The sequence below is a fragment of the Hemibagrus wyckioides genome, linkage group LG10, assembly GCF_019097595.1.
Source record: "Hemibagrus wyckioides isolate EC202008001 linkage group LG10, SWU_Hwy_1.0, whole genome shotgun sequence".
In the NCBI taxonomy this organism is placed as follows: Eukaryota; Metazoa; Chordata; class Actinopteri; order Siluriformes; family Bagridae; genus Hemibagrus; species Hemibagrus wyckioides.
The window spans coordinates 22,586,058-22,612,370 of record NC_080719.1 but is presented as its reverse complement, the minus strand read 5'-3'; the positions used below and the strand labels follow the sequence as shown (position 1 = coordinate 22,612,370).

At 37.8% G+C, this 26,313-nt stretch overlaps 1 protein-coding gene across 1 annotated transcript; it reads right to left on the bottom strand.

Annotated features, from left to right (window-relative positions):
- Window positions 1-817: 817 nt before the first annotated feature.
- On the bottom strand, window positions 818-26,005 carry slc6a5 (solute carrier family 6 member 5). The gene is made up of 16 exons (XM_058400509.1): window positions 25,976-26,005; window positions 24,095-24,445; window positions 18,831-18,981; window positions 18,151-18,282; window positions 16,341-16,523; window positions 14,253-14,400; window positions 13,709-13,841; window positions 12,429-12,563; window positions 11,534-11,637; window positions 10,351-10,475; window positions 8,924-9,036; window positions 8,657-8,788; window positions 7,592-7,691; window positions 5,113-5,213; window positions 3,281-3,448; window positions 818-2,814 (listed from the first exon to the last, which is right to left on the bottom strand). The coding sequence occupies exons 1-16, from the start codon at window positions 26,003-26,005 to the stop codon at window positions 2,662-2,664; spliced, it is 2,259 nt and encodes a 752-aa protein (XP_058256492.1). The 3' UTR covers window positions 818-2,661.
- Between the last annotated feature and the right edge of the window lie 308 nt (window positions 26,006-26,313).

The window sequence follows — 26,313 nt, the reverse complement described above, 5'->3', positions numbered from 1 at the left end:
CAGAATGTCTGTCCTTTCAGATATCTGTACAGTGAGCTCATTACTGTCTACTTTCTGGACTCAACTTTGATATCATGCTCATATTTGTTGTGAAACATGCCTTCATTAACTCTCTGACTTTATTAATCCTCCTGAACTGTGCTTTGTTGTCCTAAAGACACACTATGTCTAGACATATTAACCCACAATGCATGCTTGGCTCCTCCACATGGCATAACAGCAGTATGGCTGCAGGAAGCTATATCTGATTTTATATTTTATAGTAAGCATGATCAATGGTATATTATTAGCACAGCATTGTAGTGATAAACTGGACTCTGTCCAGTTTCTTGGGGCTTCCTAACAAACCTGCATCGTTTTTTCCTGAGGGAAAAGCAAGGTATCTTTAAACAAGGTATTCTTTTGCACTACATAAACTACGCTGACTGTCTGATATTTTTCATTATCTGTTGTCTATCCCAGGCTGCTAACACTAGATGGCTATTTAGGAACACTGCACTTTTATACACACGCAGACACACTCACACACACACACACAAATTCTGTGGTACTAAATACCGAAAGCAATTCATATACATAGAATAGATATATATATATATATATATATATATATATATATAGATATAGATATATATATAGATATAGATATAGATATATATATATATATATATATATATATATATATATATATATATATATATTTATTTATTTTTTCTCATGACACCTCATCTTTCGAGTCTACTAATGACGTACGATTGCGATTTCATTTCACGGCGTGAGAAAAAGCATGCAGCAAATCCGGACGGAGAATCTCGGCTGTACACTTGTTGCGTTACGAGCAATTAGCTCAAAGCACCTCTAGAGGTCTGTGTGACATGAGGCCAATAATCTTTGATTGCTTTAGAATGAAGTACTCTTATTGGTCAATATCACATATACATTTAAACAAACAAAAAAAAAGATACACATATTATATAATATAATATATAATCTATATATTAAACCTCTGAGCTGTAGTAGAAGGTAATTTTCCACATGGCTTCAAATCGTGTTATTGTCTGTGTTATTACACATCAGATTTCTCACTTAGACATGGACGTGAGGTATGAATTGTTTAAGGAGTGTAACCATTACATAAAGAGAAAGTTACCTAATTTATCCGGAACGCACAGTCTACAGCGTCCTTGTGTCACCAGTCAGGCTTTTCTGCTTTATCACCATTATTAGCTAGCATGTGACTCAATCAGCTAGCGACTAAACAGGCTACAGTACAGTACTGCCTGTTCAGTGTATTATTTGCTAACAACAAGTGACGACAGCTATATGAGTCTGAATAATCCAAATTCATCCTTCCCTTATTCAACGAGGAAAAGTCTGTTATTATTATTATCATCTCACTAGAAATCTGACTGTAGAAATATATATCTATAGGGTCATTATCCATCTCTGAAAACTGTCTTTGTGTTTGAAAAGTAATTTTGCAAATAAAAAGGCAAACTGAATCCACTTCATCGGAAAAAATAAGGCCAATGAGAATTATACCTGAGACCCTGTTACATGGCGACGACGGACGTAAAAGAGAAGATCTCCGAACATCTTACTCAGAGACAGAGCTATTTTCATAATCTACCGACATTGAAGGAAGGTGACATGACATTTAACACGTAGCGTAACTAACTACGACTCTCTAAAATATATAAATATCATATTTATCAGCCACACAGCTAACGACGCACGGCTTAGCACACATGCCACACACGGTCGGTGTAGAGTTTATACATGGATATGGATTTATAGCGTAAAGATTCTCCTTCTTGCATAAAAGACACAGCAAGTCCAAGTAAAGATCACAAACATGTAGCGTTAAATATATACGTTTTCACACATAAATGCTACCTGGCCACTGAGTGGTGTTTTTCGAAACATTATGGCTGCAATTGTCTGCTATTTACTGGGAGAGATTGATGTGCATACAGATTGGAGAGATTACAGAATTGAAAGAAATCAACAACTAGCTTTGTGCTTCTTGTAATGCAAGAATATAGGATTTAGCAGCTAGCATAAAGCTGTCCTTCTTTATAGAGCATTTTATATTTATTCTGAATTGTACAGCAACCTTCAGCGACAGAAAACAGCGCTGTACAAAATAAAAACTATTCTGGATCTATTCCGAAGAGGTCAGAGGCACAAAGTTATGGATTTAAAGAGCAGGTAAAAAGCAGGAATTAACCTACACATAAAAGTCTGTCTTCCTTATTTGGGGATTTACAGGACATTTTTCTTTTTTTTTTTTGTATGAGAAGGTGAAAAAGTATGCAGAAGAGTGTGTACAAGACGTCCACCACTGAAATGACGGTGGCTTTGCAGCCAAGAAGAAAGAAAAAGAGCTTGAGATTGTGAGAGAAAAGGAGAACAGTGAAGACAAGGGAAGATGTGGAAAAGTTTAGAAGAGAAAGAGGGTTTTTCCTGCTAGGAGGAAGGAATAAGAAGAACTTGAAAGTAGAAAATTGAAGTTGAAGAAAGTTTCTGGAAGGAGTTTGAACTGAATTTAATCTCCCAGCTCCAAGTCTGTCGATTAGTGCGTATTGAGGAATTAATAGAAATTGAGGCTTTTGACAAATGAAGTCAAAAGGTCAAAGGGCAACGGTCATCGATTAGAGGTCAAGGGCCAGAGAGCTGGAAGTCTTTAGGAGGAAGTTTGAGCCCAAGTGAATTTGTTCCAAGTGGGTCAATCATGTTTTTATAACGCTCACCACGATGCTTCATCAGGAAAGGACCCCAATCAGGCTGAGGGGAACACACAAGCTTTAGACGCTGTGGAGAGAGAGAGAGAGAGAGAAACAGAGAGACAAAGACAGACAGACAGATGTGGTAAACAGATAGACAGACGGGGGGGGGAGTGTGTGAGAGAGTGACAGAGAGAGAGAGAGAGAGAGAGAGAGAGTTTAAAATTTAGAATTCTCAATTCAGTTTCTCCTTAATTATTATTATCATGCTATAAATGCCAGATTTACAAAAATCACATTGCGATTTAAGTCAAAAGCTTAAATTGAAATTGAGAGAAAGGTTTTAGTTCCTGCCCCTGATTTTACTGGTATGAGCCATCAATACCGAACATATCACATGAATTCAGCCTCTGTCTCTATATATCCTTATACTATAGAACTAACATTACATAAACAATATAATTCTCCTGTGTGTTGCTGTACTTTATTATTATTATTATTATTATTATTATTATTATTATTATTATTGATAATCAGATTAGGATTGTAGTTACCTCGATGAGCGTTCCCGGAGCAAGGTGCATCTTGATGACAAACATGATGGGGATCCAGATCACAGAGCAGATGACCATGAGCCAGCCGAGCACCATGGACCAGGTGGGGTAGGTGTAGTCCTCATAGGTCATCACCTTCCACTGGTACAAGCTCAGCCCCAAAATAAACTACCAGACAAAACAGGAGCAAAATAAACGAACAGAATAACTATAAATTACAACCCTGTAACAAATACATCGAAACTAAATCTACATGATACCCCGGTACTGAATAAACCCAAATTATGACCCTGTGCATAAAAAAAGCTCAAATTTAAACTACAACATAGCACTGAATTCATTTAAATCAACCGATCAACAAACAAACAAACAAACAAACTAACAACAGAAAACCTGACATTCAAATGTTTATAGATTTTAGTCTAGTTTCTGGTTTCTGTTTTTCTCGACTTGTTCACGCTGCATGATCTCCTGACCTTCACTGCACCTCGAGCCTGTTCTTGAATCTCATCTTTGATTTGATTTTTAAAAACCTATTAACCCGAGCTTGCATCCTCGCTTACTTCTCTGTTCAGAAATCATATATATGTATATATATATATATATATATATATATATATATATATATATATATATATATATATATTTTATCATTTTGGTCTTCAGTACATTTATGTTGGCTGTATCACATGTTTAAGACTTGAATGTAAAAATGTACGATGTTAAAAGATGTTTTTAATTAAAATAATTTCACTGTACAATATTTTACTCTTTTTTACTACTTCAGGACAATCCACTTGCTGTTTAATTTCTGTGATATTTAATCTAAATTTTTTAGTAGGTAAAAAGATATATATATATATATATATATATTGGGTATGGATATAAATAATTGATGTATAAAAAGCTTAAAAAATCTCATGATAGCCAGGAGTTACTGATGAGAGACTAAATGCCTCCTTCTGGCCTATATACATACTATATTGCCAAAAGTTTTGGGACACCCCTCCAAATCATTGAATTCAGGTTTTGTTTTTCAGTGAAAGGAACTCTTAATGCTTCAGCTTCATACCAAGACATTTTGGACAATTTCATGCTCCCAACTTTGTGGGAACAGTTTGGGGATGACCCCTTCCTGTTCCAACATGACTGCACACCAGTGCACAAAGCAAGGTCCATAAGGACATGGATGAGTGAGTTTGGTGTGGAGGAGAGTCAGAGTCAGAGTCCTGACCTCAACCTCATAGAACACTTTTGGGATGAATTAGAGCGGAGACTGTGAGCCAGGTCTTCTCATCCAACATCAGTGCCTGACCCATAACCACACTCCTAAACCTTGTGGAAAGCCTTCTCAAAAGATTTGAAGCGGTTATAGCTGCAAAGAGTGGGTCAATTCTATATTACATTCATGTGCATGTAAAGGCAGATGTTCCAGTTTTGGCCTGGCTCGCAGTCTCTGCTCTAATTCATACCAAAGGTGTTGTATCGGGTTGAGGTCAGGACTTTGTGCAGGCCAGTCAAGTTCCTCCATGCCAAACTGTTATGAAATGTTCTTTTGCAGTAAGTTAGCATGTTTCCACAGGAGGCCAAAAATTCCACCGTCTTCCATCATGTACCTTCAGAACACTGCTGTTGTGTTCAGACTCAAGAACTGCAATTTTGACAGACACCTAGTTTTCTCAGTTTTTTCAGTCTCAGCCAGTCTCTCACAGTCAATTTCCAGTCACCACTTTTTAAAAAAAAAAAAAAAAAAAAAAGATGGATGATGGGCAAAATGAAAGCAGAGGGGTCAGGAAGAAGGAGGAAAAAACTGTGTGTAGAATCAAACATACTGTGAGAATAGTAGGTGTTACAAAAGCCCAACACATCCTCCAGAACCTGTTCGGCTGGAAACCAATCATCATTTCTATGTCCTCACAGAATCGCTGCAAGCCTGCAGAGAGAGAGAGAGAGAGAGAGAGAGAGAGAGAGAGAGAGAATATTGATTTATTGATGCAGAAGAAAACAATGCACAAAGAACAAAGAAGAAAATAAATTAGGATCCTTAAAAACTTTCACTTTAGTAAATTACACACTCCATTGTTATCCCTCCTGTCACATGTACTATTTCACACTGCTCCATTTCATGGCCTCAGACTGCCTCTAAATTTCAGAGCATAAAAATCTTCTTAAATCTCTGCTCTGTGTTGTGATATACTGTACGTTTAATCTTTTCACTGATCATCAGTATAAACAATTCGGAAGGTAATGGAGCTCCAGTGATCCTCTAGATCACTGCTAGAAATACGATATAAGAATCTTCTCATGGTTCAGGTTTAAGGCTCATCAGAGAAACTGAGTAAGCAGAAGACATAACTGCTTATTTCAACCGAATTGTTCAATCTGCTCAACGGGGAAGAACAAAAGCGACACCTAGTGGCCAGAGAAGGTAACGTTCGTTCATATCGCAGTACAAAAAATTTCAAATAAAAAACCATAATAGTAATAATAATGATGAGAAAAAGAAGAAGAAGATGGAAAAACATTATGAAGGAGATCAGATACAGGTGTGCTTAAGGAACTACAAGACTACAAATACGAAAAAAACAGAAATGACAGATATAATAAATGATACAATGATAAACAAACGATAAAACAGGACAGGACAGAAGGCTTAGGGGCTTCTGATTATCTGTCCACTGTGTATCCACTGAACTGCCACTTTAACAGACTGTGCAGCTGCTCATTTGTGCAATTATCCAATCAGCCATTCACCCGGATCCAGGTCAAGAGCTTCACTTAATGTTCACAACATAACAACACCAGGCGTGGGGGGGGGTGACCGTCGCATGGCTTTTAGTGGACTCTTTCAGAATTCTCTCCAGTTGGTGAATTATTTCCAGATGGGCTCTCAGATTTATCACAAAACAGTCTCTAGAGTTTATGGTGCAAATAAAATTCAGTGTGCGACATTTCTACCAGCTGAAAATGAGTGACCAGACTTCAGGTAGGAAGCACACAGTAACTTGAAATAGCACACACACTCTCGAACACGCTCACACACTCACACTGTGTCCAGAAAAGCATCTCAGAATGCACACAATCTGAGTGAAGAATCGATGAAGAGCAGGAAGTGACAGCAGGGGGTGAGTAGCCTTGTTTCCTGGCTGTGAGGAGAGGAACTCGGTGTGGTCCTTCAGCTGAACTGAGACACTGAGGTCACATATTTTCCTCATCCTGATGTCTGAGGTGAATTCTTCATGAGTATCTGCATGAGCTTCAGCACTCTGATGATATATGATTGCCTAGTATGCAAATATGCAGGGAATCTTTTTTATCCTACGTTTATTTATCTATATCTATTCGTAGTTGTTCATGAACTTTCATGGGGATGAGAGGGATGATATTATGATGCAACCTGCTGCAGAGATGCAACTTAATGAGATGTGCAACTTGCTCTACATTCCTTAAGCCAGAATATCCACAAGAAGTTAAATATAAATAATCTTTATCTAATTTATCTTCTTTTCTTAGCACTATGTGGAAGCAGTCACCAGCTAACAGTCAGTTTGTGTCGGGATCAGTGGAAAAATACTGGGATTGGCTTTAAAGTCACGTCAATAAAAATCATGTACCTAATATTAGCTTTTTCACTTTAGCTCTAGATAAGTTCATCTCACATAGTCATAGTTCTTCATGCTTGAAAAAGCCATATTTTTGGTCAGACTTCAATACAGTTCATTATAACTAAACAGCAAATGAAATGAATAGAATTAAAATTAAGAAAAAAATTAATTTGGAAGGAAGTGGAAATATTTGTAAACGTTAAAAATAATTTCGCTCTCATTTCTTTTTTGTTTTTGTAATTTATGTTCATTAACCAGAGGAAGGTATTCATTCATTCATTCATTCATTCATTCATTCATTCATTCCTTCTTTCAATCATTCATTCATTCATTCATTTAATTGTTCATTCATTTAATCTTTCATTTATTCATTTATTCATTTAATCATTCATTCATTCATTCATTCATTCATTCATTCATTCATTTAATCGTTCGTTCGTTCGTTCATTCATTCATTCATTCATTCATTTAATCGTTCATTTATTCACTCATTCATTCATTTATTCATTCATTTAAGTGTTCATTTATTCATTCATTTAGTTATTCATTCGCTCATTCATTCATTTAATCATTTATTTATTCATTCATTCACTCATTCATTCATTCGTTCAATCGTTCGTTCATTCATTCATTCATTCATTCATTCAATCATTCATTCATTCATTCATTCATTCATTCATTCATGTTAAGCCAATAATAAACTCACCATAGATGTAAGAAACTCCAATTAGCTCAAAGATTGCGATGATGACGAGAGAATAAGAGGCTGCATAAGTATCAACCAGCTGAAGCATGTACATGCCATTCTGTAGGGGTAAAACACACACACACACACACACACACACACACATACACACAAAGAGAAAATGACTGAAAAAAACTATACAGAGTTTATTAAGATTAGCAAACTGAAAAAAAAATTGACATTCAGACACTTTTTAATTGTTTATCATGACAAAAGGAAGTCTATTAAAAAAAGTTTTGAGCTTGGAGCTTCATTCCTGTGCTCAATCACCTCACTTTATCCTGCTCAGGTCTGCACTGGATCTGGAGCCTACTCCAGGGACGCTGGGCTTAAGCTGGGATTAGACCCTGGATTGGACACCAATTCATCCAAGGGCAGAAGGCAAACACACCTTTACACCTTAGGGGCAATTTCATTTAGCCAACCCACCTACTGGTTTGTTTTTATGAAGGGGTGAAACTGGAGAAAACCCAGGAAAAAAAACCCAGGCAGACATGAGGAGAACGTGTACAGAAAAATCATGAAGCTGAAGCGTATCTGAAGAGACATCAGAGCAGCAACACTGCTGACGTCTGATCCGGGGCTTAGGAGAGCATTTACATGTTGTATGTCTTATCTTGGATATGCTTCTTTAAAGATAACATGCAGGTTTATTCTACATTGGCAGATGCTTTTATCTAAAGGATACAGTTGAGCAGTTGAGGGTTAAGTGTTGCACTGAAGGAGCTTGTCAGCTGTCAGCTTGTGTGTGTAAAATATGACAGCACTGGAGTGATCACAGCCTTAACAAACACTACTACGAGGTAACTCTGAGCACCTGACCGGCTGTGTTCCAAAGCAAATCTTAAAGATCACAGATTGCTAGGGCAGGATTCGTGGTGTTGTGGAAATAGATGTTAACTCCAGAGCAAAATGTAAGAACTTTTCATCACAAATCAGTTTAGAACATCACGGAGCGTGCAGCGTTGTCTATTAAAAAAAAACAGCGACTGTAAGATGTACCAGTTCAATGGTCATGTTTCAAACCTCAGTTATCATCGGGAAGCCCAGGATATAGAAGGACACACAGCACACAAGAGTGAAGAGGGGCTTGTGCTTCCGCAGATATTTGGGGAATTCATCAGCTACAGACGTCACAATAGTCTCGATGGTTGCAAACTGTAGAGGAGACAAGAATGTGTGTATGTGTGTGTGTGTAAATATAACACACATATATCAACATAACTGCAATTCTCTCTCTCTCTCTCTTCTATCTTTCTCACACACACACACACACACTGTATATTTGGTTACCATGGTATCCAGCCCAAGTGTGAGGAGCATGAGAAAGAAAATGATGGCCCAAAATGGAGAGATTGGCAGCCTGGTGAGGGCTTCAGGATAAACCACGAATGCAATTCCAGGACCTACACACACACACACACACACACAGAGAGAGAGAAAGAGATTTCAATTCTAATAAATTGTGCAGTACATATATATATATATATATATATATATATGAAAAAGTTTTGTTGGTAAAACACAAGCTCATCAGCACGAGCTGATCAGCTTTATCTTTGTTGAAAGCAACAAAAGTCTTTTTAAATTTCTGTATGAAAGCAAATTTGTGACACTGAGACATTAGTAAAGGTTTAATTCTGACCATAAAGCCGAGATCACGTTTATGCAGCACCACAATGAGCCCAGAAAGTGTTGTGCAGTGAGATAAAGAAAATCGATTTATTTTTAATTAATTAATATTTATTATTATTATTATTATTAATAATAATAATAATAATAATAATAATAATAATACAATTCTTTATTTAATTATTTTCAATACTATATCTATTATTTAATAAATATCTGATGATATTTTTCTTAATTATTTAATCATAAATACATAATATTTAATTTTATTGAATAAATATTAAATAAATGAAAAATTTTTACTTTGTAATTTTTATTTAAAAAATGTTATTCCTGTAAATCTGCATTGTGACAATGTTTACTGTCAAAAGTGCTGCACAAATAATTAAACTGATTTTTATTCATAAAGATGAATTTTTTAATTCATAACATTTTGGTTCCTAAAGTGTTTCTTTTTCTGCCCCCTAGTGGACATTTGTATGTAAAAAGCATGTCACTGTCCATGTACAAGCACCTCTCATGTTCACAATTACAGTGGAACCTCAGCAGGCGAATGCCCTCCCTTACGAATTTTCGAGCAATTTGCATCGGTATACAAAGCATTTTCAGCATATGAACGAACCAAATTGATCATATGAATGAACCAAACTGTACATTTACATACGCTTCGTGTTGGTCATATTGGTCATATTTTTGGGAGGCTGAAACTGATTTTCTGCATTTACATTAATTCTTATGGCAAAATTCGTTTGCAATACACATTTTCACTTTAAGAACACTCCAATGTTTTCTTGCTACTGCAGAGTTTCTTTGTAAAACTGACAAATTTATGTTTGTTTACATGTCATTCACTCCAGATTTAAATGAATCACCACTAAAGTCACAGTTTTCCCCTGTAATAGTGTCCCTTTGTGCAGGTGACAGTGTGACATACAGCATCAGAAAGTGAGTTTCTAAATATTTCAGTTTTATCCCAAAGTGGTTTTGCATGAGAATGTGATGATTTCAACATATAGTAAATATGAAACTCATTATTAATCTGAGATTAACATCATTTATTTTTCTAAACTCTCCCTTTATTGACCTACCTTCATCTGCGACCCTCTCGATCGGCACCTTAAGCTCATGAGCCATGAAGCCGATGACAGAGAAAATCACGAATCCAGCAAAAATACTGGTAGCGCTGTTTGTACACGTCACTATTATAGTGTCCCTGTTAAAAGGAGAAGAAAAAATGAGACAAAACGTCATTTTCTAACACACTTTCTGGGTACAAGCATGTAAGTTTTACAAACGTCTCGAGATAGATAAAGGAATGAAGATGAAGGAAAAAACATCATATATTAAATGTGTAAATTGCGTGTCGATGAACCTGATGAATCATGAACCTGAATTAGGAACAAATAAATAAAAACAGAATTGGAGGACGTGTTTTCTTTTAGCCATGATGGTCAATTCCAAGGTGCCACTGGTTTGGCCTTTAGAGTGAGGAGCAGGTTGAGAATCCTGCTATCCAGGAGTTTCCTGAATGCAGGAACTCGTCAACTCCATCATTTAGATCCTGCATGCTTCTAGAGTACTACCATTCCTACAGGGACTGGAACTGTATATACTGTAGCAGCCCCTGCATTATGCATGTTATCAACACGACTAGCATGGTAGAAGCAGTCTGGACTGACTCGCTCTCCCCAGAGGCAGAGCAAAGACCTCATCCTTATACAGAAGTCTCTTTAGATCAGTCTCCAAGAGAGCTCATGCAGGTGAGAATCTCTAAAAACTGCATTTTGTCTGGGAGAACGACATGGCCATGGCAACATGCTGGACTTGTGTGTGTTGGAGATGAGCTCAGATGACCCAGAGTGACCTTGTGGATGAGCGAGACAGTGACTGAGGAAAAAAACCCTTGAAACCTCAAAGCAATCCCTCTATAAATAGAGTTTTGTTTGATTCTACAATGAAAAGAAACATCAGCGTGTGATCATTTTCTCTAGCCTCTGTCTGGGAAAGTCAATGGTTTGGTGCTGAATAATTCAAGACTCTGTAGCTTCAGCCCGACTCCATCACATGGTATTTATTCCCCCATACTAAAAAGATGTTTCCATAACACTAACAATATTAACACTAACCTTCAGGCCCAATGCTAACAAGTTCACTTATTTCTCCACTGACTGAATCATCTACATAAAATAACTTAGCTGATTAACATTTTCATTGCTTAATTAATCAGTTATTAATTACATTCATACATTTAAATGAATCAGTAAAGCTTACCTATAACAGTTGTTATGAAATTTATTGTATGAGGAGAGAGTGATTAACCCTCCCCACGCTGCGGAGAGGGAGAAGAAGATCTGAGTGGCAGCATCCTTCCATACCTGAGAGAGAGAGAGAGAGAGAGAGAGAGATGTTGGGAGACAGAGAGGGGGAGGACAGAGACAGAGACTTTTTGTCTTTATACAAAACTTTATTCACACATGTCACATATCATAGAAATAGTTTCAATAAATTAAAAGACCTTAAAACGCTCCGTAAAAACACAAACAATGACTGTAGCCTGGAGCAGTAAATAAAAGCATGGAAAACAGTTTCTCTCTGAACAAAATGGACAGTTATGTGCAATATCAGGGTTTATAATAGAGATAAAAGAGATCACAGAGATAATACAATGAGAGATAATACAGAGAGAGAGAGAGAGAGAGAGAGAGAGAGAGAGAGAGAGAGAGAGAGAGAGACAGACAGAGACAGACAGACAGAAAGAGGCAGAGAGGGGGGGCAAAGAGAGGGGGAGACAGAGAGAGAGAGGCAGAGACAGAGAGAGAGAGAGAGAGACAGAGACAGACAGAGAGAGACAGAGGGGGGGGCAAAGAGAGGGGGAGACAGAGAGAGAGAGGCAGAGACAGAGAGAGAGAGAGAGAGAGAGACAGAGACAGAGACAGACAGAGAGAGACAGAGGGGGGGGCAAAGAGAGGGGGAGACAGAGAGAGAGAGGCAGAGACAGAGGGAAGGGCAGGGGGGACAGAGTGGGGGGCACACACTCAAACACAGTCACACACACACACACACACATAAATATTGGAATCTCTAAATCATTGTGTTAAAATGAATGTTAATATGGCCACAATGTGCTCACATCCTAAATATTGCTGTATGTCAGTCTGCCTCTTACTTTGGCATCGTTGAGTTTTTCCCATTTCGGTGTAATGAAGTAAAGGATTCCAGATCCTGCACCAGGCAGCGTCACACCACGGATCAACAAAATCACCAAAACCACGTAAGGAAAAGTGGCTGTAAAATACACCACCTGAAAAATACCAAAAAAACACAGAAAAAAAATCATTTCTCATTTGCTCATCTTTATCAAGGCTCCATGGACTGAAGTGTGACTCCTCAATATTTAGCAATATGCAGCCTGCAACTCCAGAATATCACAAAATAATGCCCCATGTGCATCATAGATCTTTTTACCATGTGTGAAAAACTGAAATCTATACTACATTTCTGCTTTCCCTATATAGTGGCTCTAAACACCTAACATTCACTCTCTTTAAAACAATAGATCATTTGTATTTCAGCTCACATCTAGAATATTATAAAGTGAGTCTGCCAGTGCTAAACCTTCAGCATCTACCTAATATCAAACTAAAGAAAATTATATTCCTTAACACAATGCTAACTTATGCAAGTGTTGAGGATGCAGAAGATAGGGATAGGTGGAGAGAGATGATTGGCTGTGGCCACCCCTGAAGGGAAAAGCCGAAAGAAGAAGAAGAACACAATGATAACTTAACACAACATTCCCTCAACACAGTGGGAGTGGATCAGGAAACTATTCTGAGAACATCCTGAATGGGATCCTGATCCTATGTACAAACACATTCACATTAAAGTTATTTATCGTAGACAATGGCATGTTTTTGGGGAGGCAGAAGAAAACTTGAGAACCTGGAGGAAACCCGTACAGATACTTGGAGAGCTTGCACAAAAACTCCACACAGACGGAGCTCAGGATCAAACTGGTGACAGTGGAGCTTGTCACGAGCAACCAACTTAGTCAAAAGAAGACCATAAATGAAGAAATTAGCTTCTGTCATCAGCAAAGTTTCCTTACATGATGCAGAGAAGCCAAAAGCACCAAATGTTGTCTTTGGTGAGAAAGAGCTTTCATCTTTACACATCTGCATATCATGACAAATCATGACATTTCACGACTCATGCTTTCTACCATGTATGCCAGTCACTGCAGTGACACCTAATGAACACAAGGGGGCACTGCAGGACGCGTTTAGAGCTCGGATTAGAAATCGCAGCTCTGGCACCATGCTAATTTCACGGTAATGAAAACTGCCTGTAAAGAGAAAGTCATTCATTAGTAAATGAAGACTGATTGTGGATTTAAACAGAATGAATTAGACTTTTTTCCTCTTCTTCTTCTTCTTCTTCTTTTACCTTTCCTGATGACTTGATTCCTTTAGCCAGGGAAGCATACACAATGAGCCATGCCAGAAAAAGACAAGCGGCCAGGGGCCAGCGGATATCCCCTGGATACTCAATCCCTTTAGAAATGTGCAACACGTTATATCTAATAAGAAAAAAAGATGCAAGAAACAATTTTAGCACACGTTTTTTCTCTTTTGGAAATTAATTCATCAATCACAAAAAACTCTTCTGCTGTATATAAAAGGCTTCACTTCATTCTACACTGTCAGGATAAAAAGGGTACAATCTTGTTCCTAGGGGAACAAAAAATATAATGGTACCTTTAAAGGCACACAATAGGTCCTTAGGGTACAATTATGTTCCCAAAACGAGTTATAAAGGTACAACTAGAGGTACAAAATTGTACCCTTCAGGGTCCCACCCCAGCGACTGCCTCTTGTACCTTAAAAGGTACCGTTTTGTACCTTTCGTCCTGAGAGTGTAATAATTTTGTTTGTTTGTTTACCTACAAATCATTTGTTCTGAAATACAAAATTGTTTAAAAATCCCTCACTTGAAATATTCTTCACTGGGGCTGACATAGGTCCGGTTATCCGTGGTGATATTCAGCAGCTTGCTTAAACTCCCAGCGGCATTGGCAGACAAACAAAACGTAGTGTTCTTAATGGAGGAGATGTTTCTTTCTCGAAGGATACAGGAATCTGTTAGACAGAAAAATAGCAGATGAATAAGAACCAACAAAGATATTGTGTATGGCTGGAGGACAAAAAAAAATACGTTGAGTGTTATATAAATCGCGTTTTATTTTGGAGGTGACAAAAACAATGTTTTGCTTTATAAAGCGGTGTGTCAAGCGATTCATAGGGGACGGGGAACGGAGGAAGCTTAGTGCAGCGTTTCTAAGAAAAATTGCTGAACTGAACAATAGTTTTAAAGACTATTTTAAAATGATGGTTACTGAAGGAACCGAGATTTATTTTACTTAGAGAACAGAAATGGTGGAGGTTAATGATGAGCGAAAGTCAAGTTATCAATAACTTGAAATTGTATATTGATCATGTAATGTAATTTTATGACGTAATTATAGAGTGAACTATTTATTCGTTCACCTGGAGTTGTGAATCCATCCCTTTTCTCATTTCTTTCTTTTCTGCTTTGATAAAAGTTTATACTCAGCCAAACTAACCCAATAATATTAAAGTAGTTAACACTAGCTGTCCAGTAATAAGCATATAATTTCACATTAAAAACTATTAAAAACAAAATAAAAAAATATATATATATATTAAGACAATAACTATTAGATATATATTCAATATCATTTATGCCCCTCCCACCCTAAAAAAAAAACACAGTCGGATCATTTAAAGCGCAAAGCAAATTACAAAAATAAGATTATAAATCAAAGTGCAAATGACAGACCAACAATATACAGAAAGTATTGCACACTCTGTGGAAAAGTGCATGATTGTGTTTGACATTTTTTAAAAATATTTTATACCATTTTGCCGATTGTAATAGTTAAAACAAACAATAATTCCTGGGTGTAATTCATCTAATAATTCCAATCTATAAATGATGACATGTTTTATGACGAAATATTCTCGGAGAAAATGAAGATTGGAGCCAAAAGTTTAAAATATAAGTAGGTGTACCCCAGAAAATCTCTATCTAATAATCCTTCACAGATTGCACAGATTGCAGGTACCAAAACACTATTATTGACCAAATTAATTATTAATGCCAAAATAAATCGAAACACAAAGGACGTGAAGCTGCAAAGCTCTAGCCCTTTGCAGGTGCAATTCCCAGGATTGACGCCAGATGTTGCCAATGGCGCTGATTTTGAGATGCAGTTCTCCAAATGAACGTTAAACGGCGCTGTGAGTCTCATTGCAGCTTCACAAAATCTGTCCAGTAAGCAGCTTTTACTGCTGAATCCACTAAAACAAAACATACTTTATCAAATATTTCGCTCTTTTTTAACCTTTCATTCCAAAATTTTAGATCTTATACTTAATAACGCTATTTTCCTATTTGAGTACACAGGACCATGTACCATGTACAAAATGATTTTAAAAAAAAGTATATGTAGATGAAATGTACGTATATTATGAACCTAATATTTGTGTGTGTGTGTGTGTGTGTGTACCGTAAAAAATAGGGGACGTGAAAAGAAATAAAAGGTGTACAGAGAAGCATGACTTAAATTAAGCTCTTTATTAGCCCTTTGTTACACAAAGCTTTTTTTCTTCTTCTGCATCCACTACACGTGTCTGTGTCTTTCCAAAAACAAAACAAGTTTAAATAGATTAGTAAATTATTCAGTTAGATAAATAGAATTAGTAAAACAGATGAGTGGCATATTGGAGTGAGAGAATACAGAGGAAAGAGAAAGCATTGGGAATGAGTGTGTTTATGGGGGGGGCAGACAAACAAATATTGAAATGGACAGACAAACTAAAAAAGAGACAGAAAAACATGAAAGAAGATCAATTTTGTTAAGCAGAAAAAGGATAGACATTACTTTTCATTAAACTGCATATATTTTGAATTAACGTGTTAGAATGAGGCTTAGATAGATAGATAGATAGATAGATAGATAGATAGATAGATAGATAGATAGACTGATGGTCCTTACCTAGCTGCAGCATGTCTTTGTCTTTGCACTCAGCTGTGTTCCATTCGTTTGTACAGTAAGTCCATGGCAATAAGCCCTTCAACGAAGCGAACGAAGCGAACAGGTAGTACAGTGTCCAGCACATTATTATATTATAGTATATGGCTATCAAGACTGATATAATCAACATGGCAATCCCGCAACCTAAAATAAATAAACGAGATGAGATACAGTACATTACTGACCGACAGTAACACTGGAACTCTGAAACATGATATAATGCATGTTAGGAATATTTACAAGATCCTCTTGTGTGAGTGATAATATACCGTTATGATACACACCAATCAGCCATAACATTAAAACCACCTGTCTAACTTTGTATAGTTCTGTTTGTGCTGCTAAAACAGCTCTGTCTCTCAAGGCCTGGAGTCCACAAGACCTCTGAAGATGTGCTGTGGTATCCACCAAGATTTTTGCAACAGATCCTTTAAGTCTTATAAGTTGTGAGGTGGAGCCTTTGAGGATCGAACTCATTTGTCCGGCACATCCCACAAACACTTGATCAGATTGAGATCTGGGGAATTTGGAGGCCGAGTCAACACCTTGAACTCTGTGTCATGTTCCTCAAGCTGTTCCTGAACAATGTTTGCAGTAGATCAGGGAGCATCATCCTGCTGAAAGGATCATCATCATTCTTATGTTTAGGTAGGTGGTACATGTCAAAAACATCATCCATATGAACTACAGGACCCGAGGTTTCCCCTTCAGAACATTGTCCAGAACATCTCACTGTCTCTGCTAGCTCGTCTTCCCATAGTGCCCCTGGTACCATCTCTTCCACAGGAAAGTGAAACACACACACCATTACGTAAAAGAAAACTTGATTCATCAGACCAGACCTTCTTCTTCCACTGTTCCATGGTCCACATGTGTATTGTAGGAGCTTTGGGTGGTGTACATGAGTCACTCTGAGGCTCTGCAGCTACACAGCTCCATATGCAGCAAGTTCTGATGCTCTGTGTGATCTGACTCCTTTCTATCAGAGCCACCATTCCCTTTTTCAGCAGTTTGTGCTACAGTAGCTCTTCTGTGGGATCAGACCAGATGGACTAGACTTCACTCCACACACATCAGTGAGATTTTGGCTCCATTACCCTGGCACCGGTTCTCTGGTTGTTCTTCCTTGGTGCACTTTTAGTATGGTTCTAATCACTGCATACGAGGAAACACAATACAAGACCTGCTGTTTTGGAGAAGCTCTGACCCAGTCGTCTCAACATCACAAGGCTCTCTTACATCTTCAAGAACTGACTGTTCACTTCAGTGTTATTCACATCACCTGTCAGTGGTTTTAATGTTTTGGCTCTGATCAGGTGTGTATTATGATCTTGTGTGTGCCTAGCTGTCATTTTAAGTAAATGTAAAAGATACATAAATGAATGTTTACTGTAAAGGTGAGTGTAATGAGAAAGTTTACAATGTTAAGGTTGAACATAAAGGTATAAAGTGTGTTTGTTTTTAGATTTGGTTGCACACTATTCTGTTGTACTCTTGTGTTTATTGAAGATGTTTGATTCCAGCTGTGTAGAAAAGACATTCTACCAGCTGGCCTTCATGGTCATGAAAGAATCTGAAGAAACATTAAAAATAATATATCATATTTTTAAATGAAGGGAAAAAGTGAAAAAATAAATAAAGTCTTGAAGTAAAATATAGATGCAAAGGTTAAATGTGTAAGGGTGAGTTTATTATTTGACTGTGTGAAAGATGTAAGAAAAAAAACCCTATGATTGTAATGCATGTGAAATTGAAAAGCGTATGTTTTTACCTTGTAAAGCTGGAATAGCTTTCCAAACAGAAACAGGTCCTTGACTGGCAAACTGGCCCAAAGAAACTTCCAGAAGGAAGATGGGAATTCCAGCAAGACCCAACATGATCAGGTACGGGATCAAAAATGCACCTGCAGAAGGAAACACACACACACACACACACACACACACATGCACAGATTGCTAAGTAATAAATGTTATCTTGCTTTTAGCATAAAGTGAATGTTTAATTGCTAACATGTGTTGAACTAATTACATCTTATGTTCACAAAAAAAACGAAAACATGATCAGACCTCAATGCCTTCTGGCTGTTGAACTAATTAAGTATGCTAATTGTGACTCAAAAATGAACTATGACATAATAATATCGTAATTAATGATAATCAATGTGCAACCAATATTTCATTAAAATAATAATCTTGTCAGTTAAGACAGTTTGATAAAAACCCAGTATTATAAACATTCTCTGTACTAATTTTCATTTTCTGCACTAATGTACAGATTTGTGTTGGGTTATGGTAACAGATTAATATAATATAAGGAGGCCGTTCAGGTTGCTGCACAGAATCCTAACTTTAAGCAGTGATGTTTAGATAAATATCAATAGTAACATGTTTGCTTTATATATATTTATATATACTGATTGAGAGGTTTGTTTTGCTGCACTGTCCCTCTCACCTCCTCCATTTTGAAAGGCGAGGTATGGAAACCTCCAGACGTTTCCCAAACCCACAGCATAACCCACCATAGAGAGAATAAAATCTAGTTTATTGGACCAGTTTCCTCTGGCTTTATTCTCATCACCATCTTCATCGTCGTCTTGCTCTTCCTGTAAGGAGAACAGAGATTCATCTTTAGATCTTTAGATAAATAGTCAGTATCATGGCTGATGGTGAAACCAGTGGGTGTGGTCTCTTCCAGAATGTCCCCGTGGACAGCACATGAGGGCTCGGTAAATGGTTTTATAAGGACGGAGACGATGTAGAACATGCACCATGGTCTTCACAGTCACTCAGGCACAGTGCACATGAACAATTATTGGATCCGGTGTGTTAGACTGCACTCTCTATTGCCATCATTCATTCACTCATTCATTGATTGATCTTTAGTAGATGCTTTATTCTTATTGGAGTTGTGATGGTTCTGAAGCCTGTACCAGGAACACTAGGCATGAGGTGGAAATACACCCTGGATGGGACACCAGTCCATATCTATGCAGAACACCAAGAAGAATCCACGTTCCAGCATGTTCTTGAAACCAAAGGAAACCATAGAGGAAAAGGAGAACATGCAAAACTCTGTGCAGTCAGTAATCCAAGCTCAGGTTTTTAAAAAAATCATTGTTTTACCTTGCTGTTGTCTTTATGAACCTTCTCTATCATTTTAATAAACTCAGGAGAAAGTTTCAACCATTTCAATAAAAATCTGAGATGTTCACGAGTATTTACCATCTGAATTTAAAAAAAGAGATTCCAATTTCACGGAACGGTCAGTTGAAATTCACATGGATTGCACAATCCAGTCAGTAATGGAGAAGTCTTCAGGGTCTGCAAGCATCTCCAGGAGTGACCGACTGGACCAGTGTTGGGAAATAGCAAATCTTAATTCTCTGGAGGCTCCGAAAAAACTTGGAATGATTATCACTTAGTAAGAGAGTTTTAATCTGGTCACAATTTGTGTTTGCTGTTGCTAACATTGTCCCAGCATGATTCTAGTTAAGTGCCAAGATCCAAGGTGGTAATAAAGATGGGCTTTTAACAGACGAGACTTTCAACTTTGGAAATTTCAAAGGACAAAGAACACTGAGAGAAACATGGAGGCTGGATTTGAGCCTAGGAAGGTAAAATGTTCCAATTTAAGGGCAATGAAGAGTAAAGTAGAAGTAAAAAGCTAATCTATTCCATCTGATGATGAAGAAGAACAGCTTTATTTCAGCAGGAAGTTTTTAAATCCAAGCAGTGTCCATTGTATTAGCTCTGTTATAGGGTTCTAGAAGGGCTAAAGTTCTGAATGAAAGTAAAAAAAAAAGTTTTGGACTATTAACTCAATTCAATTTGGAGATGAATTAGATATATTTAGATATTACCATAAAGTAAATTTTAGTAATGACAATAAAACTAAATAGGAATGATACGAAGAGGTAACGAATTGAAAGAAAAACCTGGATAAGTGCTGTAGTGTAGATGTGTCTAGACAGATGTTCTGCATGCTGCAGGTTGGCAAGAGGAAAGATTAAGTTGAACATGTAAGTGATCCTTTACTATATTATCAATAGCTCAAAATTCCAAGAGGTACTCCAAGAGGTCTGAATGCTTGACCCCTACAGTGAAGAGGTCCAGTGAGGCTGCTACGCCGTTTGACACATTTGTTTGCAGAAACATCACCATCAATCAAAATAAAGGTATTCTGACTCGTCGTCTTTATGCTACGGTACAACATTTCTTCTCCTAAAGGGAGTTCTTCGCCCTCATCCACAGGACACACTGAGGATGAAAATAATCATCTTCTTATCAAATAACATGCTGTGGCTTTCACAGTCACCAGATCTCAGCTGAACACCAGTGTTACAGTATTACAGTGTGTTCTCCACCACCATCATGACACCACCAGGTGAAAAAATATCCAAAACAAAAAGGTTCTGGCTTGAGCACCTTTGAACAGTTGTTTTTTTTCCCTTTAATTTGTCAGTCCTCTGTATGTAACCATGACAGTGAGGATGGACACAGCACTATGATGGTAATGGATTCATGGACAGAAGAATAAACTGGCATACAGGAAACTAGATTCTTGATTTACCAACTAGTCTCAACTAGTTGACTTAATTAACTAGTTGAAATCCTTTATAGCTTTATATCCTAGTTATTCAAGATTGCTGTTTGAATGATTTTCACTGCTTTTAGTCTCAAACACCTTGTTCTTTACATGCTAAAAGAGATGCTAATGCTTCTAATGAAAACCTGTGTAGATTTGGATAGGAAATTAATCTTTGGGGAAAAATCTTTAGATACTATTATGCTAAATAAGAATTCTGAGAAGATACAATGGATGCATTTTACCCACACCAGGGCTAACCCAGGTGAATAAAGAACACAAAATTGAGATCAATTTTAGAGTAGAAACCATGTATAAGCAAAAATCAGAGCTTTTGTTAGGCAGATAAACACAGTATAGCCTGGTTATGAATCATATGCCGCAAGATGCAAAACTTGCACACAACCTGCACATAAAAAACCTGCAACAGCATCCTGGAGGAAACCGTGCTATATGAAAATCATGCAGTTTGATGCACCAATCGACTCATTAATCATATATTCTGAAATTGCAGAGCAATGTTTTACATATACAATCACACACTGCAAATCATTTCAGTTTTCAATCAGCAGAATCGTGTGTGTTTGTCTGTGTGTGTGTACAGCATATTTAGTATACAGTGTATTTCCTCTGTATAAAGACAATAGTAATTATACTGCAGTGTCACACAAGCACCGTCACAAATGGTTGGCTCTGTCCCAAACCGCAGTGCACTAAACTGCAGCACTGTAATTTAGTGTTAAACCTGCAGTGCAGTGTTAAGGCTCCTGTGCACTGCATTATTAAACCGTGCAATATTTGCATGCTTTACAGTCCAGTATGCGTGTTTCAGCCTTAACCCAGTAGCACAGTATTAGTAACACAGTACAGTAATGCAAATTTAAAGTTGTTAAAAATGTATATAGTGTTAACCCTGATGCAGCGTAGTGTAGCGACGAGCTGCCGTGTTTATTACTGTAAAGTAATGCAGCATTGAGGTACAGTTGTGCAGTGTTGAGGCTGCAGTCCTGAGGTTATGGTACGATACTGCAGTGTTAAAGCTGCAGTGCAATTATACAGTGTTAAAGCAGCAGTACAGTAGAGCATGGGGCTTTCACCAGGTCTGGAACCACTGCATCTGTTTACAAATGCGTTACTAAATATTGTCCAGATATTCAAGAATTATAATCCCCTAAGGCTAAACACACACACACACACACACACTTTCAAAACCTTCCACTGACATAATTATTAATGCAGGTAATTAAAGCTGTGCTCCACGTAGGTCTAACCTTAACCTCAGCAAGCAAAAGGAGGTCTATATATAATAAAAATAATCATAAAAGCTGCATGTCTTGTTATAAAAAAAAGGGTAGTATTGCTCATGGGGACCAGCCAAAGGTCCCCACAATGATCAGATATTCTTATCCTGGGGATGCCAAGATATATATATAAAAAACTCTCTCTCTCTCTCTCTCTCTCTCTCTCTCTCTAGCTATCTATCTCTCACACACACATATACAGACAGAAGCATTTCTGTTTAATATGAGATGTTTAAGGTCTCTAAATCAGAGACCTGGTTTGACTTCGATGCCGAGAAACAGACTGCAGGTGCTAATTAATCACCGTGGGCATGAATTCAATGCTGACAGAATTCATTAAACACTAAGTGTTCATTCAACACTAAACGTTTTGGAATTAATACCCTGTGTGTGTGTGTGTGTGTGTGTGTGTGTGTGTGTGTGTGTAGATTTTGTCCTAGAGTCACAACTGAACAATTCAGCCTGTGACTGAAGGTGAGATTTTTCTGTATAGTTGCTGAGCTCAGCAGTACTGAACCTACAGCCACACATTATTGTCCTACCTCAGTACTGTAAGTGTTAATTCTCTAAACGAGGTACTAATTAGTGCACTAGGTAAACTAGGTACTAATAAACTAGGTACTAATTCAACACTGCATTTCTGTTACTGTGAATTAAGTCCCATTTTATCCTCTCTCTCTCTCTCTCTCTCTCTCTCTCTTTCTCTCTCTCTCTCTCTCTCTCTCACTCTTTGGTACATATGCTGACCTCAGCAATACAGAAATGATTTCAGTAACAGTGTTTTGACCTGACCACTCTAGGCATACATTTGCTATTGTAATTGTCCAGTTTCTCCCCAGAGGATTTCCTGTTTTGTGAATAAACACCAAAGATTTTTTTTTATTTCTACATGCTGAGCTCAGCAGTGACGAACAGACTGCAGGTGTAACTCATCACCTCAACACCGTGCGTGTTGGTGTGTTAGTGAAGCAAATCACTGTAGGTGTTAATTTTGCAACGCTGGATTAGAATTTCAAATGGATCTGTTTATTTTGCTGTAAATAAAAAAAACAACAACAGAAAGCTGAGATTTTTTTTTGCTGATCTCAGCACTACACATCATGCTTGACAGGTGCATTATAACAACATCTAGATTGTGTTGACTGGACTGTAAAGGTAATCATTCAACAAATTCTTTCCTTTACTGCATGAGCAACATCTCAGCACTTAAATTTTAATTTTTCATTCATTCAGCATTGTAGGAGTTAATATGAGACTGCAGATTTGTCTTCCTGTGCACACACACACACACACACCTGACATTATCTTTTATCTCTTATATCTGTTATCTTTGTGTTGTTTTTGCCATTCACATCTAACATGCTTGCACACATGCTGATCAGAACAGATCTCCAGGTGTAGCTGACTTAATACTAATTCTGTATTAATTCCTTTCTTTCACTGTTAATTCAGTATATTAAGAGCTCGTGCTACATTACAGTACTTGTAGGTCAGTGAAAAACAATGCTCTTGAGTGCAGGTGTAACTGACCACATCACTGCGGGTAAGTGTCACTACAATTCGTTTTTTTTTCCCTCAACACTGTCGGTATTAATGTGTTAATTCTACACTGTATGAATTGTCTTGCCATTCTGATCTCAGTCGTGCTGATCTCAGCAGTACAGAACAGATTGTCAAGGTGTAGTTTTACCACCTCTAATACCCCTCAAGCTTTGTTCTTGCCCTACATGCTTTTTCGCCCACCCCTCTCCCCGAGAGGTTAATTCGGGCTTAATTGTCCATAAATGCCTCTCTTTTGAGCAACAAAAAGTGAATTTGACATCCACTTACCCGGTTGAGCTGAACAGACGCAGTGCCATCTGTGCCCAGAACCACCATTGCCCCCTGTCTCGCGGAGGAGGGGCAGTTATTCTGCGACATGGCTTTATCCGTTTGGGGTAAAAACGGCCCGGAGGCATCCTTAAGAGGGGCAGGAACCGGGGGAGGAACGGGCGCCCCGCTCGGAAACGTCCCGTACACTTTATTGGAATCTGTTTCTCCGGATTTCTTTTCCGCAGGGCAGAACGTTTTGCGCTCGGTGACATCAGGGGGCATTTGAACCGCGTCCCCTGGGGCACGAGGGGCAACTCCGACCGCGCCTTCGTGCAGCTGCCTCTGCATGTCTCTCTGCTCGGAGAAATCCTGAAAAAGCGTCGGAAATACAGCGTTAATGATAGCTCTGTGCACGCGCGCTCACAAAACCCGAATATACATGAGAGCTAAATAATAATTATTATTATACGTCTATAATCCAAATAAGATCCTATAATAATAATAATAATAATAATAATAATAATAATAATAATAATAATAACGCAAACGTCGAAGTAATAGCCTTTTAAAGATTTTAAGTATCCACTATTTAATCATCTTTTCGGATTTCTTCGTTTTCGGCTTAATTTTTTTTTTATCGCTTCTGAGCTTCCCTTTCAGTTTGGATCGCATAAAATCACGCATATAAAATTTAATAAAGAAAAAAATAAATAAATAAACCCCCCACAGAATATTAAAAGAAAAGCAGAGCTGCAGCCTCGAAAAAAATAAAAATCGTTCGTTTGAGATATATCTGCGATATTTTAGCTCATTTTCAGTGCACGTGCTCTCGCTCGTTTCTCTTTCGCTTCTCGTTTTTTTACCCCTTAGCGAAAGATGCTTTAATTTTCCGCCCCATTTGCGCTGCTGTCACTCAGCACGCGCTGCGTTTTATGGGCAGCAAAGGAGCGCGAGCGCGCGGGGATCGCGGGTTCTCCTCACCCCCCACCGGCATTAATGCACCACGAAAAAGGGAAAGGAAAAAAAAACAAAAGAAAAGAAAAAAGGGGAAAAAAAACATACAAATAATTACAGCGCCAGAAGATTAAACGTAATCTCACTCATCACAATGCACGCGAGTTTGAAACTTTATTTATAAAGCAGCTGGCTTTTGGCTGAACTTAGTTCAAATAATTACAGCTGAAAATTAAACAAATATATGTTTATAACGAACAAAACCCTGCATCTGGCAGTTTTATATAAAACCTAAAAGTAAATATTTCTACAATGGAGAAGGAAAAGGTTAGATCTTTATAGACTGGAGGGAAAAGTAATAAAATACGTTAAAGTTACAGATTAAAATGTTATAATACCGACTTTCTTTTTTTTACGAAATAAATGCATTACAAAATAACAGCATGCACTGAGGAGCAAGAAGAAACAAAAGAAAATAGCACAGTGCACGAGCTCTACTCACCATGTGTGCACCAATGCAGGCGAAATGCGGAGCTAGAATAAAAAAATAAATAATAAAAGGCCGGCCGGATGGGGAGCAGCACGCGCGCGGGCAGGCAGAAGTGAATTTGGTTTGTGCAAAGTGTGCAAAGCTTTCTATAAGTGTGTGGGTTTGCGTCAGTGAACAGCAAGGTGCCCTTCACCTCGTCATACATTTCCTTCAGCACCGAGTTTGATAAATCATCAGCCTTCACGTGCAGTGCGCTTTTTTTAATCGGGGGGAGTAGTAACTACTGGAACTGGACTTTGTTCACTTTTTGGCAAATAAACCTTTTTATGTGCAACAACTTCATCTGTTCATTTATTACTTTCTGTTTGCTCCTTTCTTTGGGTGTAGGATGTGGTAAAAAAAAAGGAAAAAAAAAAAGGAGAGCTGGGATGAAACCATTTGAGCATAAAACTAACCCCTGCATTGCGCACCATGTCCATGGGCATCATGCACACTCTTTAAAACTATGCATCACTACAAAATCTATCAACGCCGATTTGTTTTATGTGTCACTTCCGGGTCTCGAGTGAGTCTGGCTTAGATAAATATATATGCAGAACTGCACTTTATTCACTACTGATGAATAAACTATAATCTTTTCTAAATAAAATCTGGTGCACTTTTTTTGTTTGCTTTAGCTCCACGTTCATGTACAATTACCTACAAGGTAAAGTGACTCTTGTGCACCTTTAAACCTCATTTAAGGACATAATTGGATTTTTTTGGACAAATACCTTGGGGTGGAATAAGAACC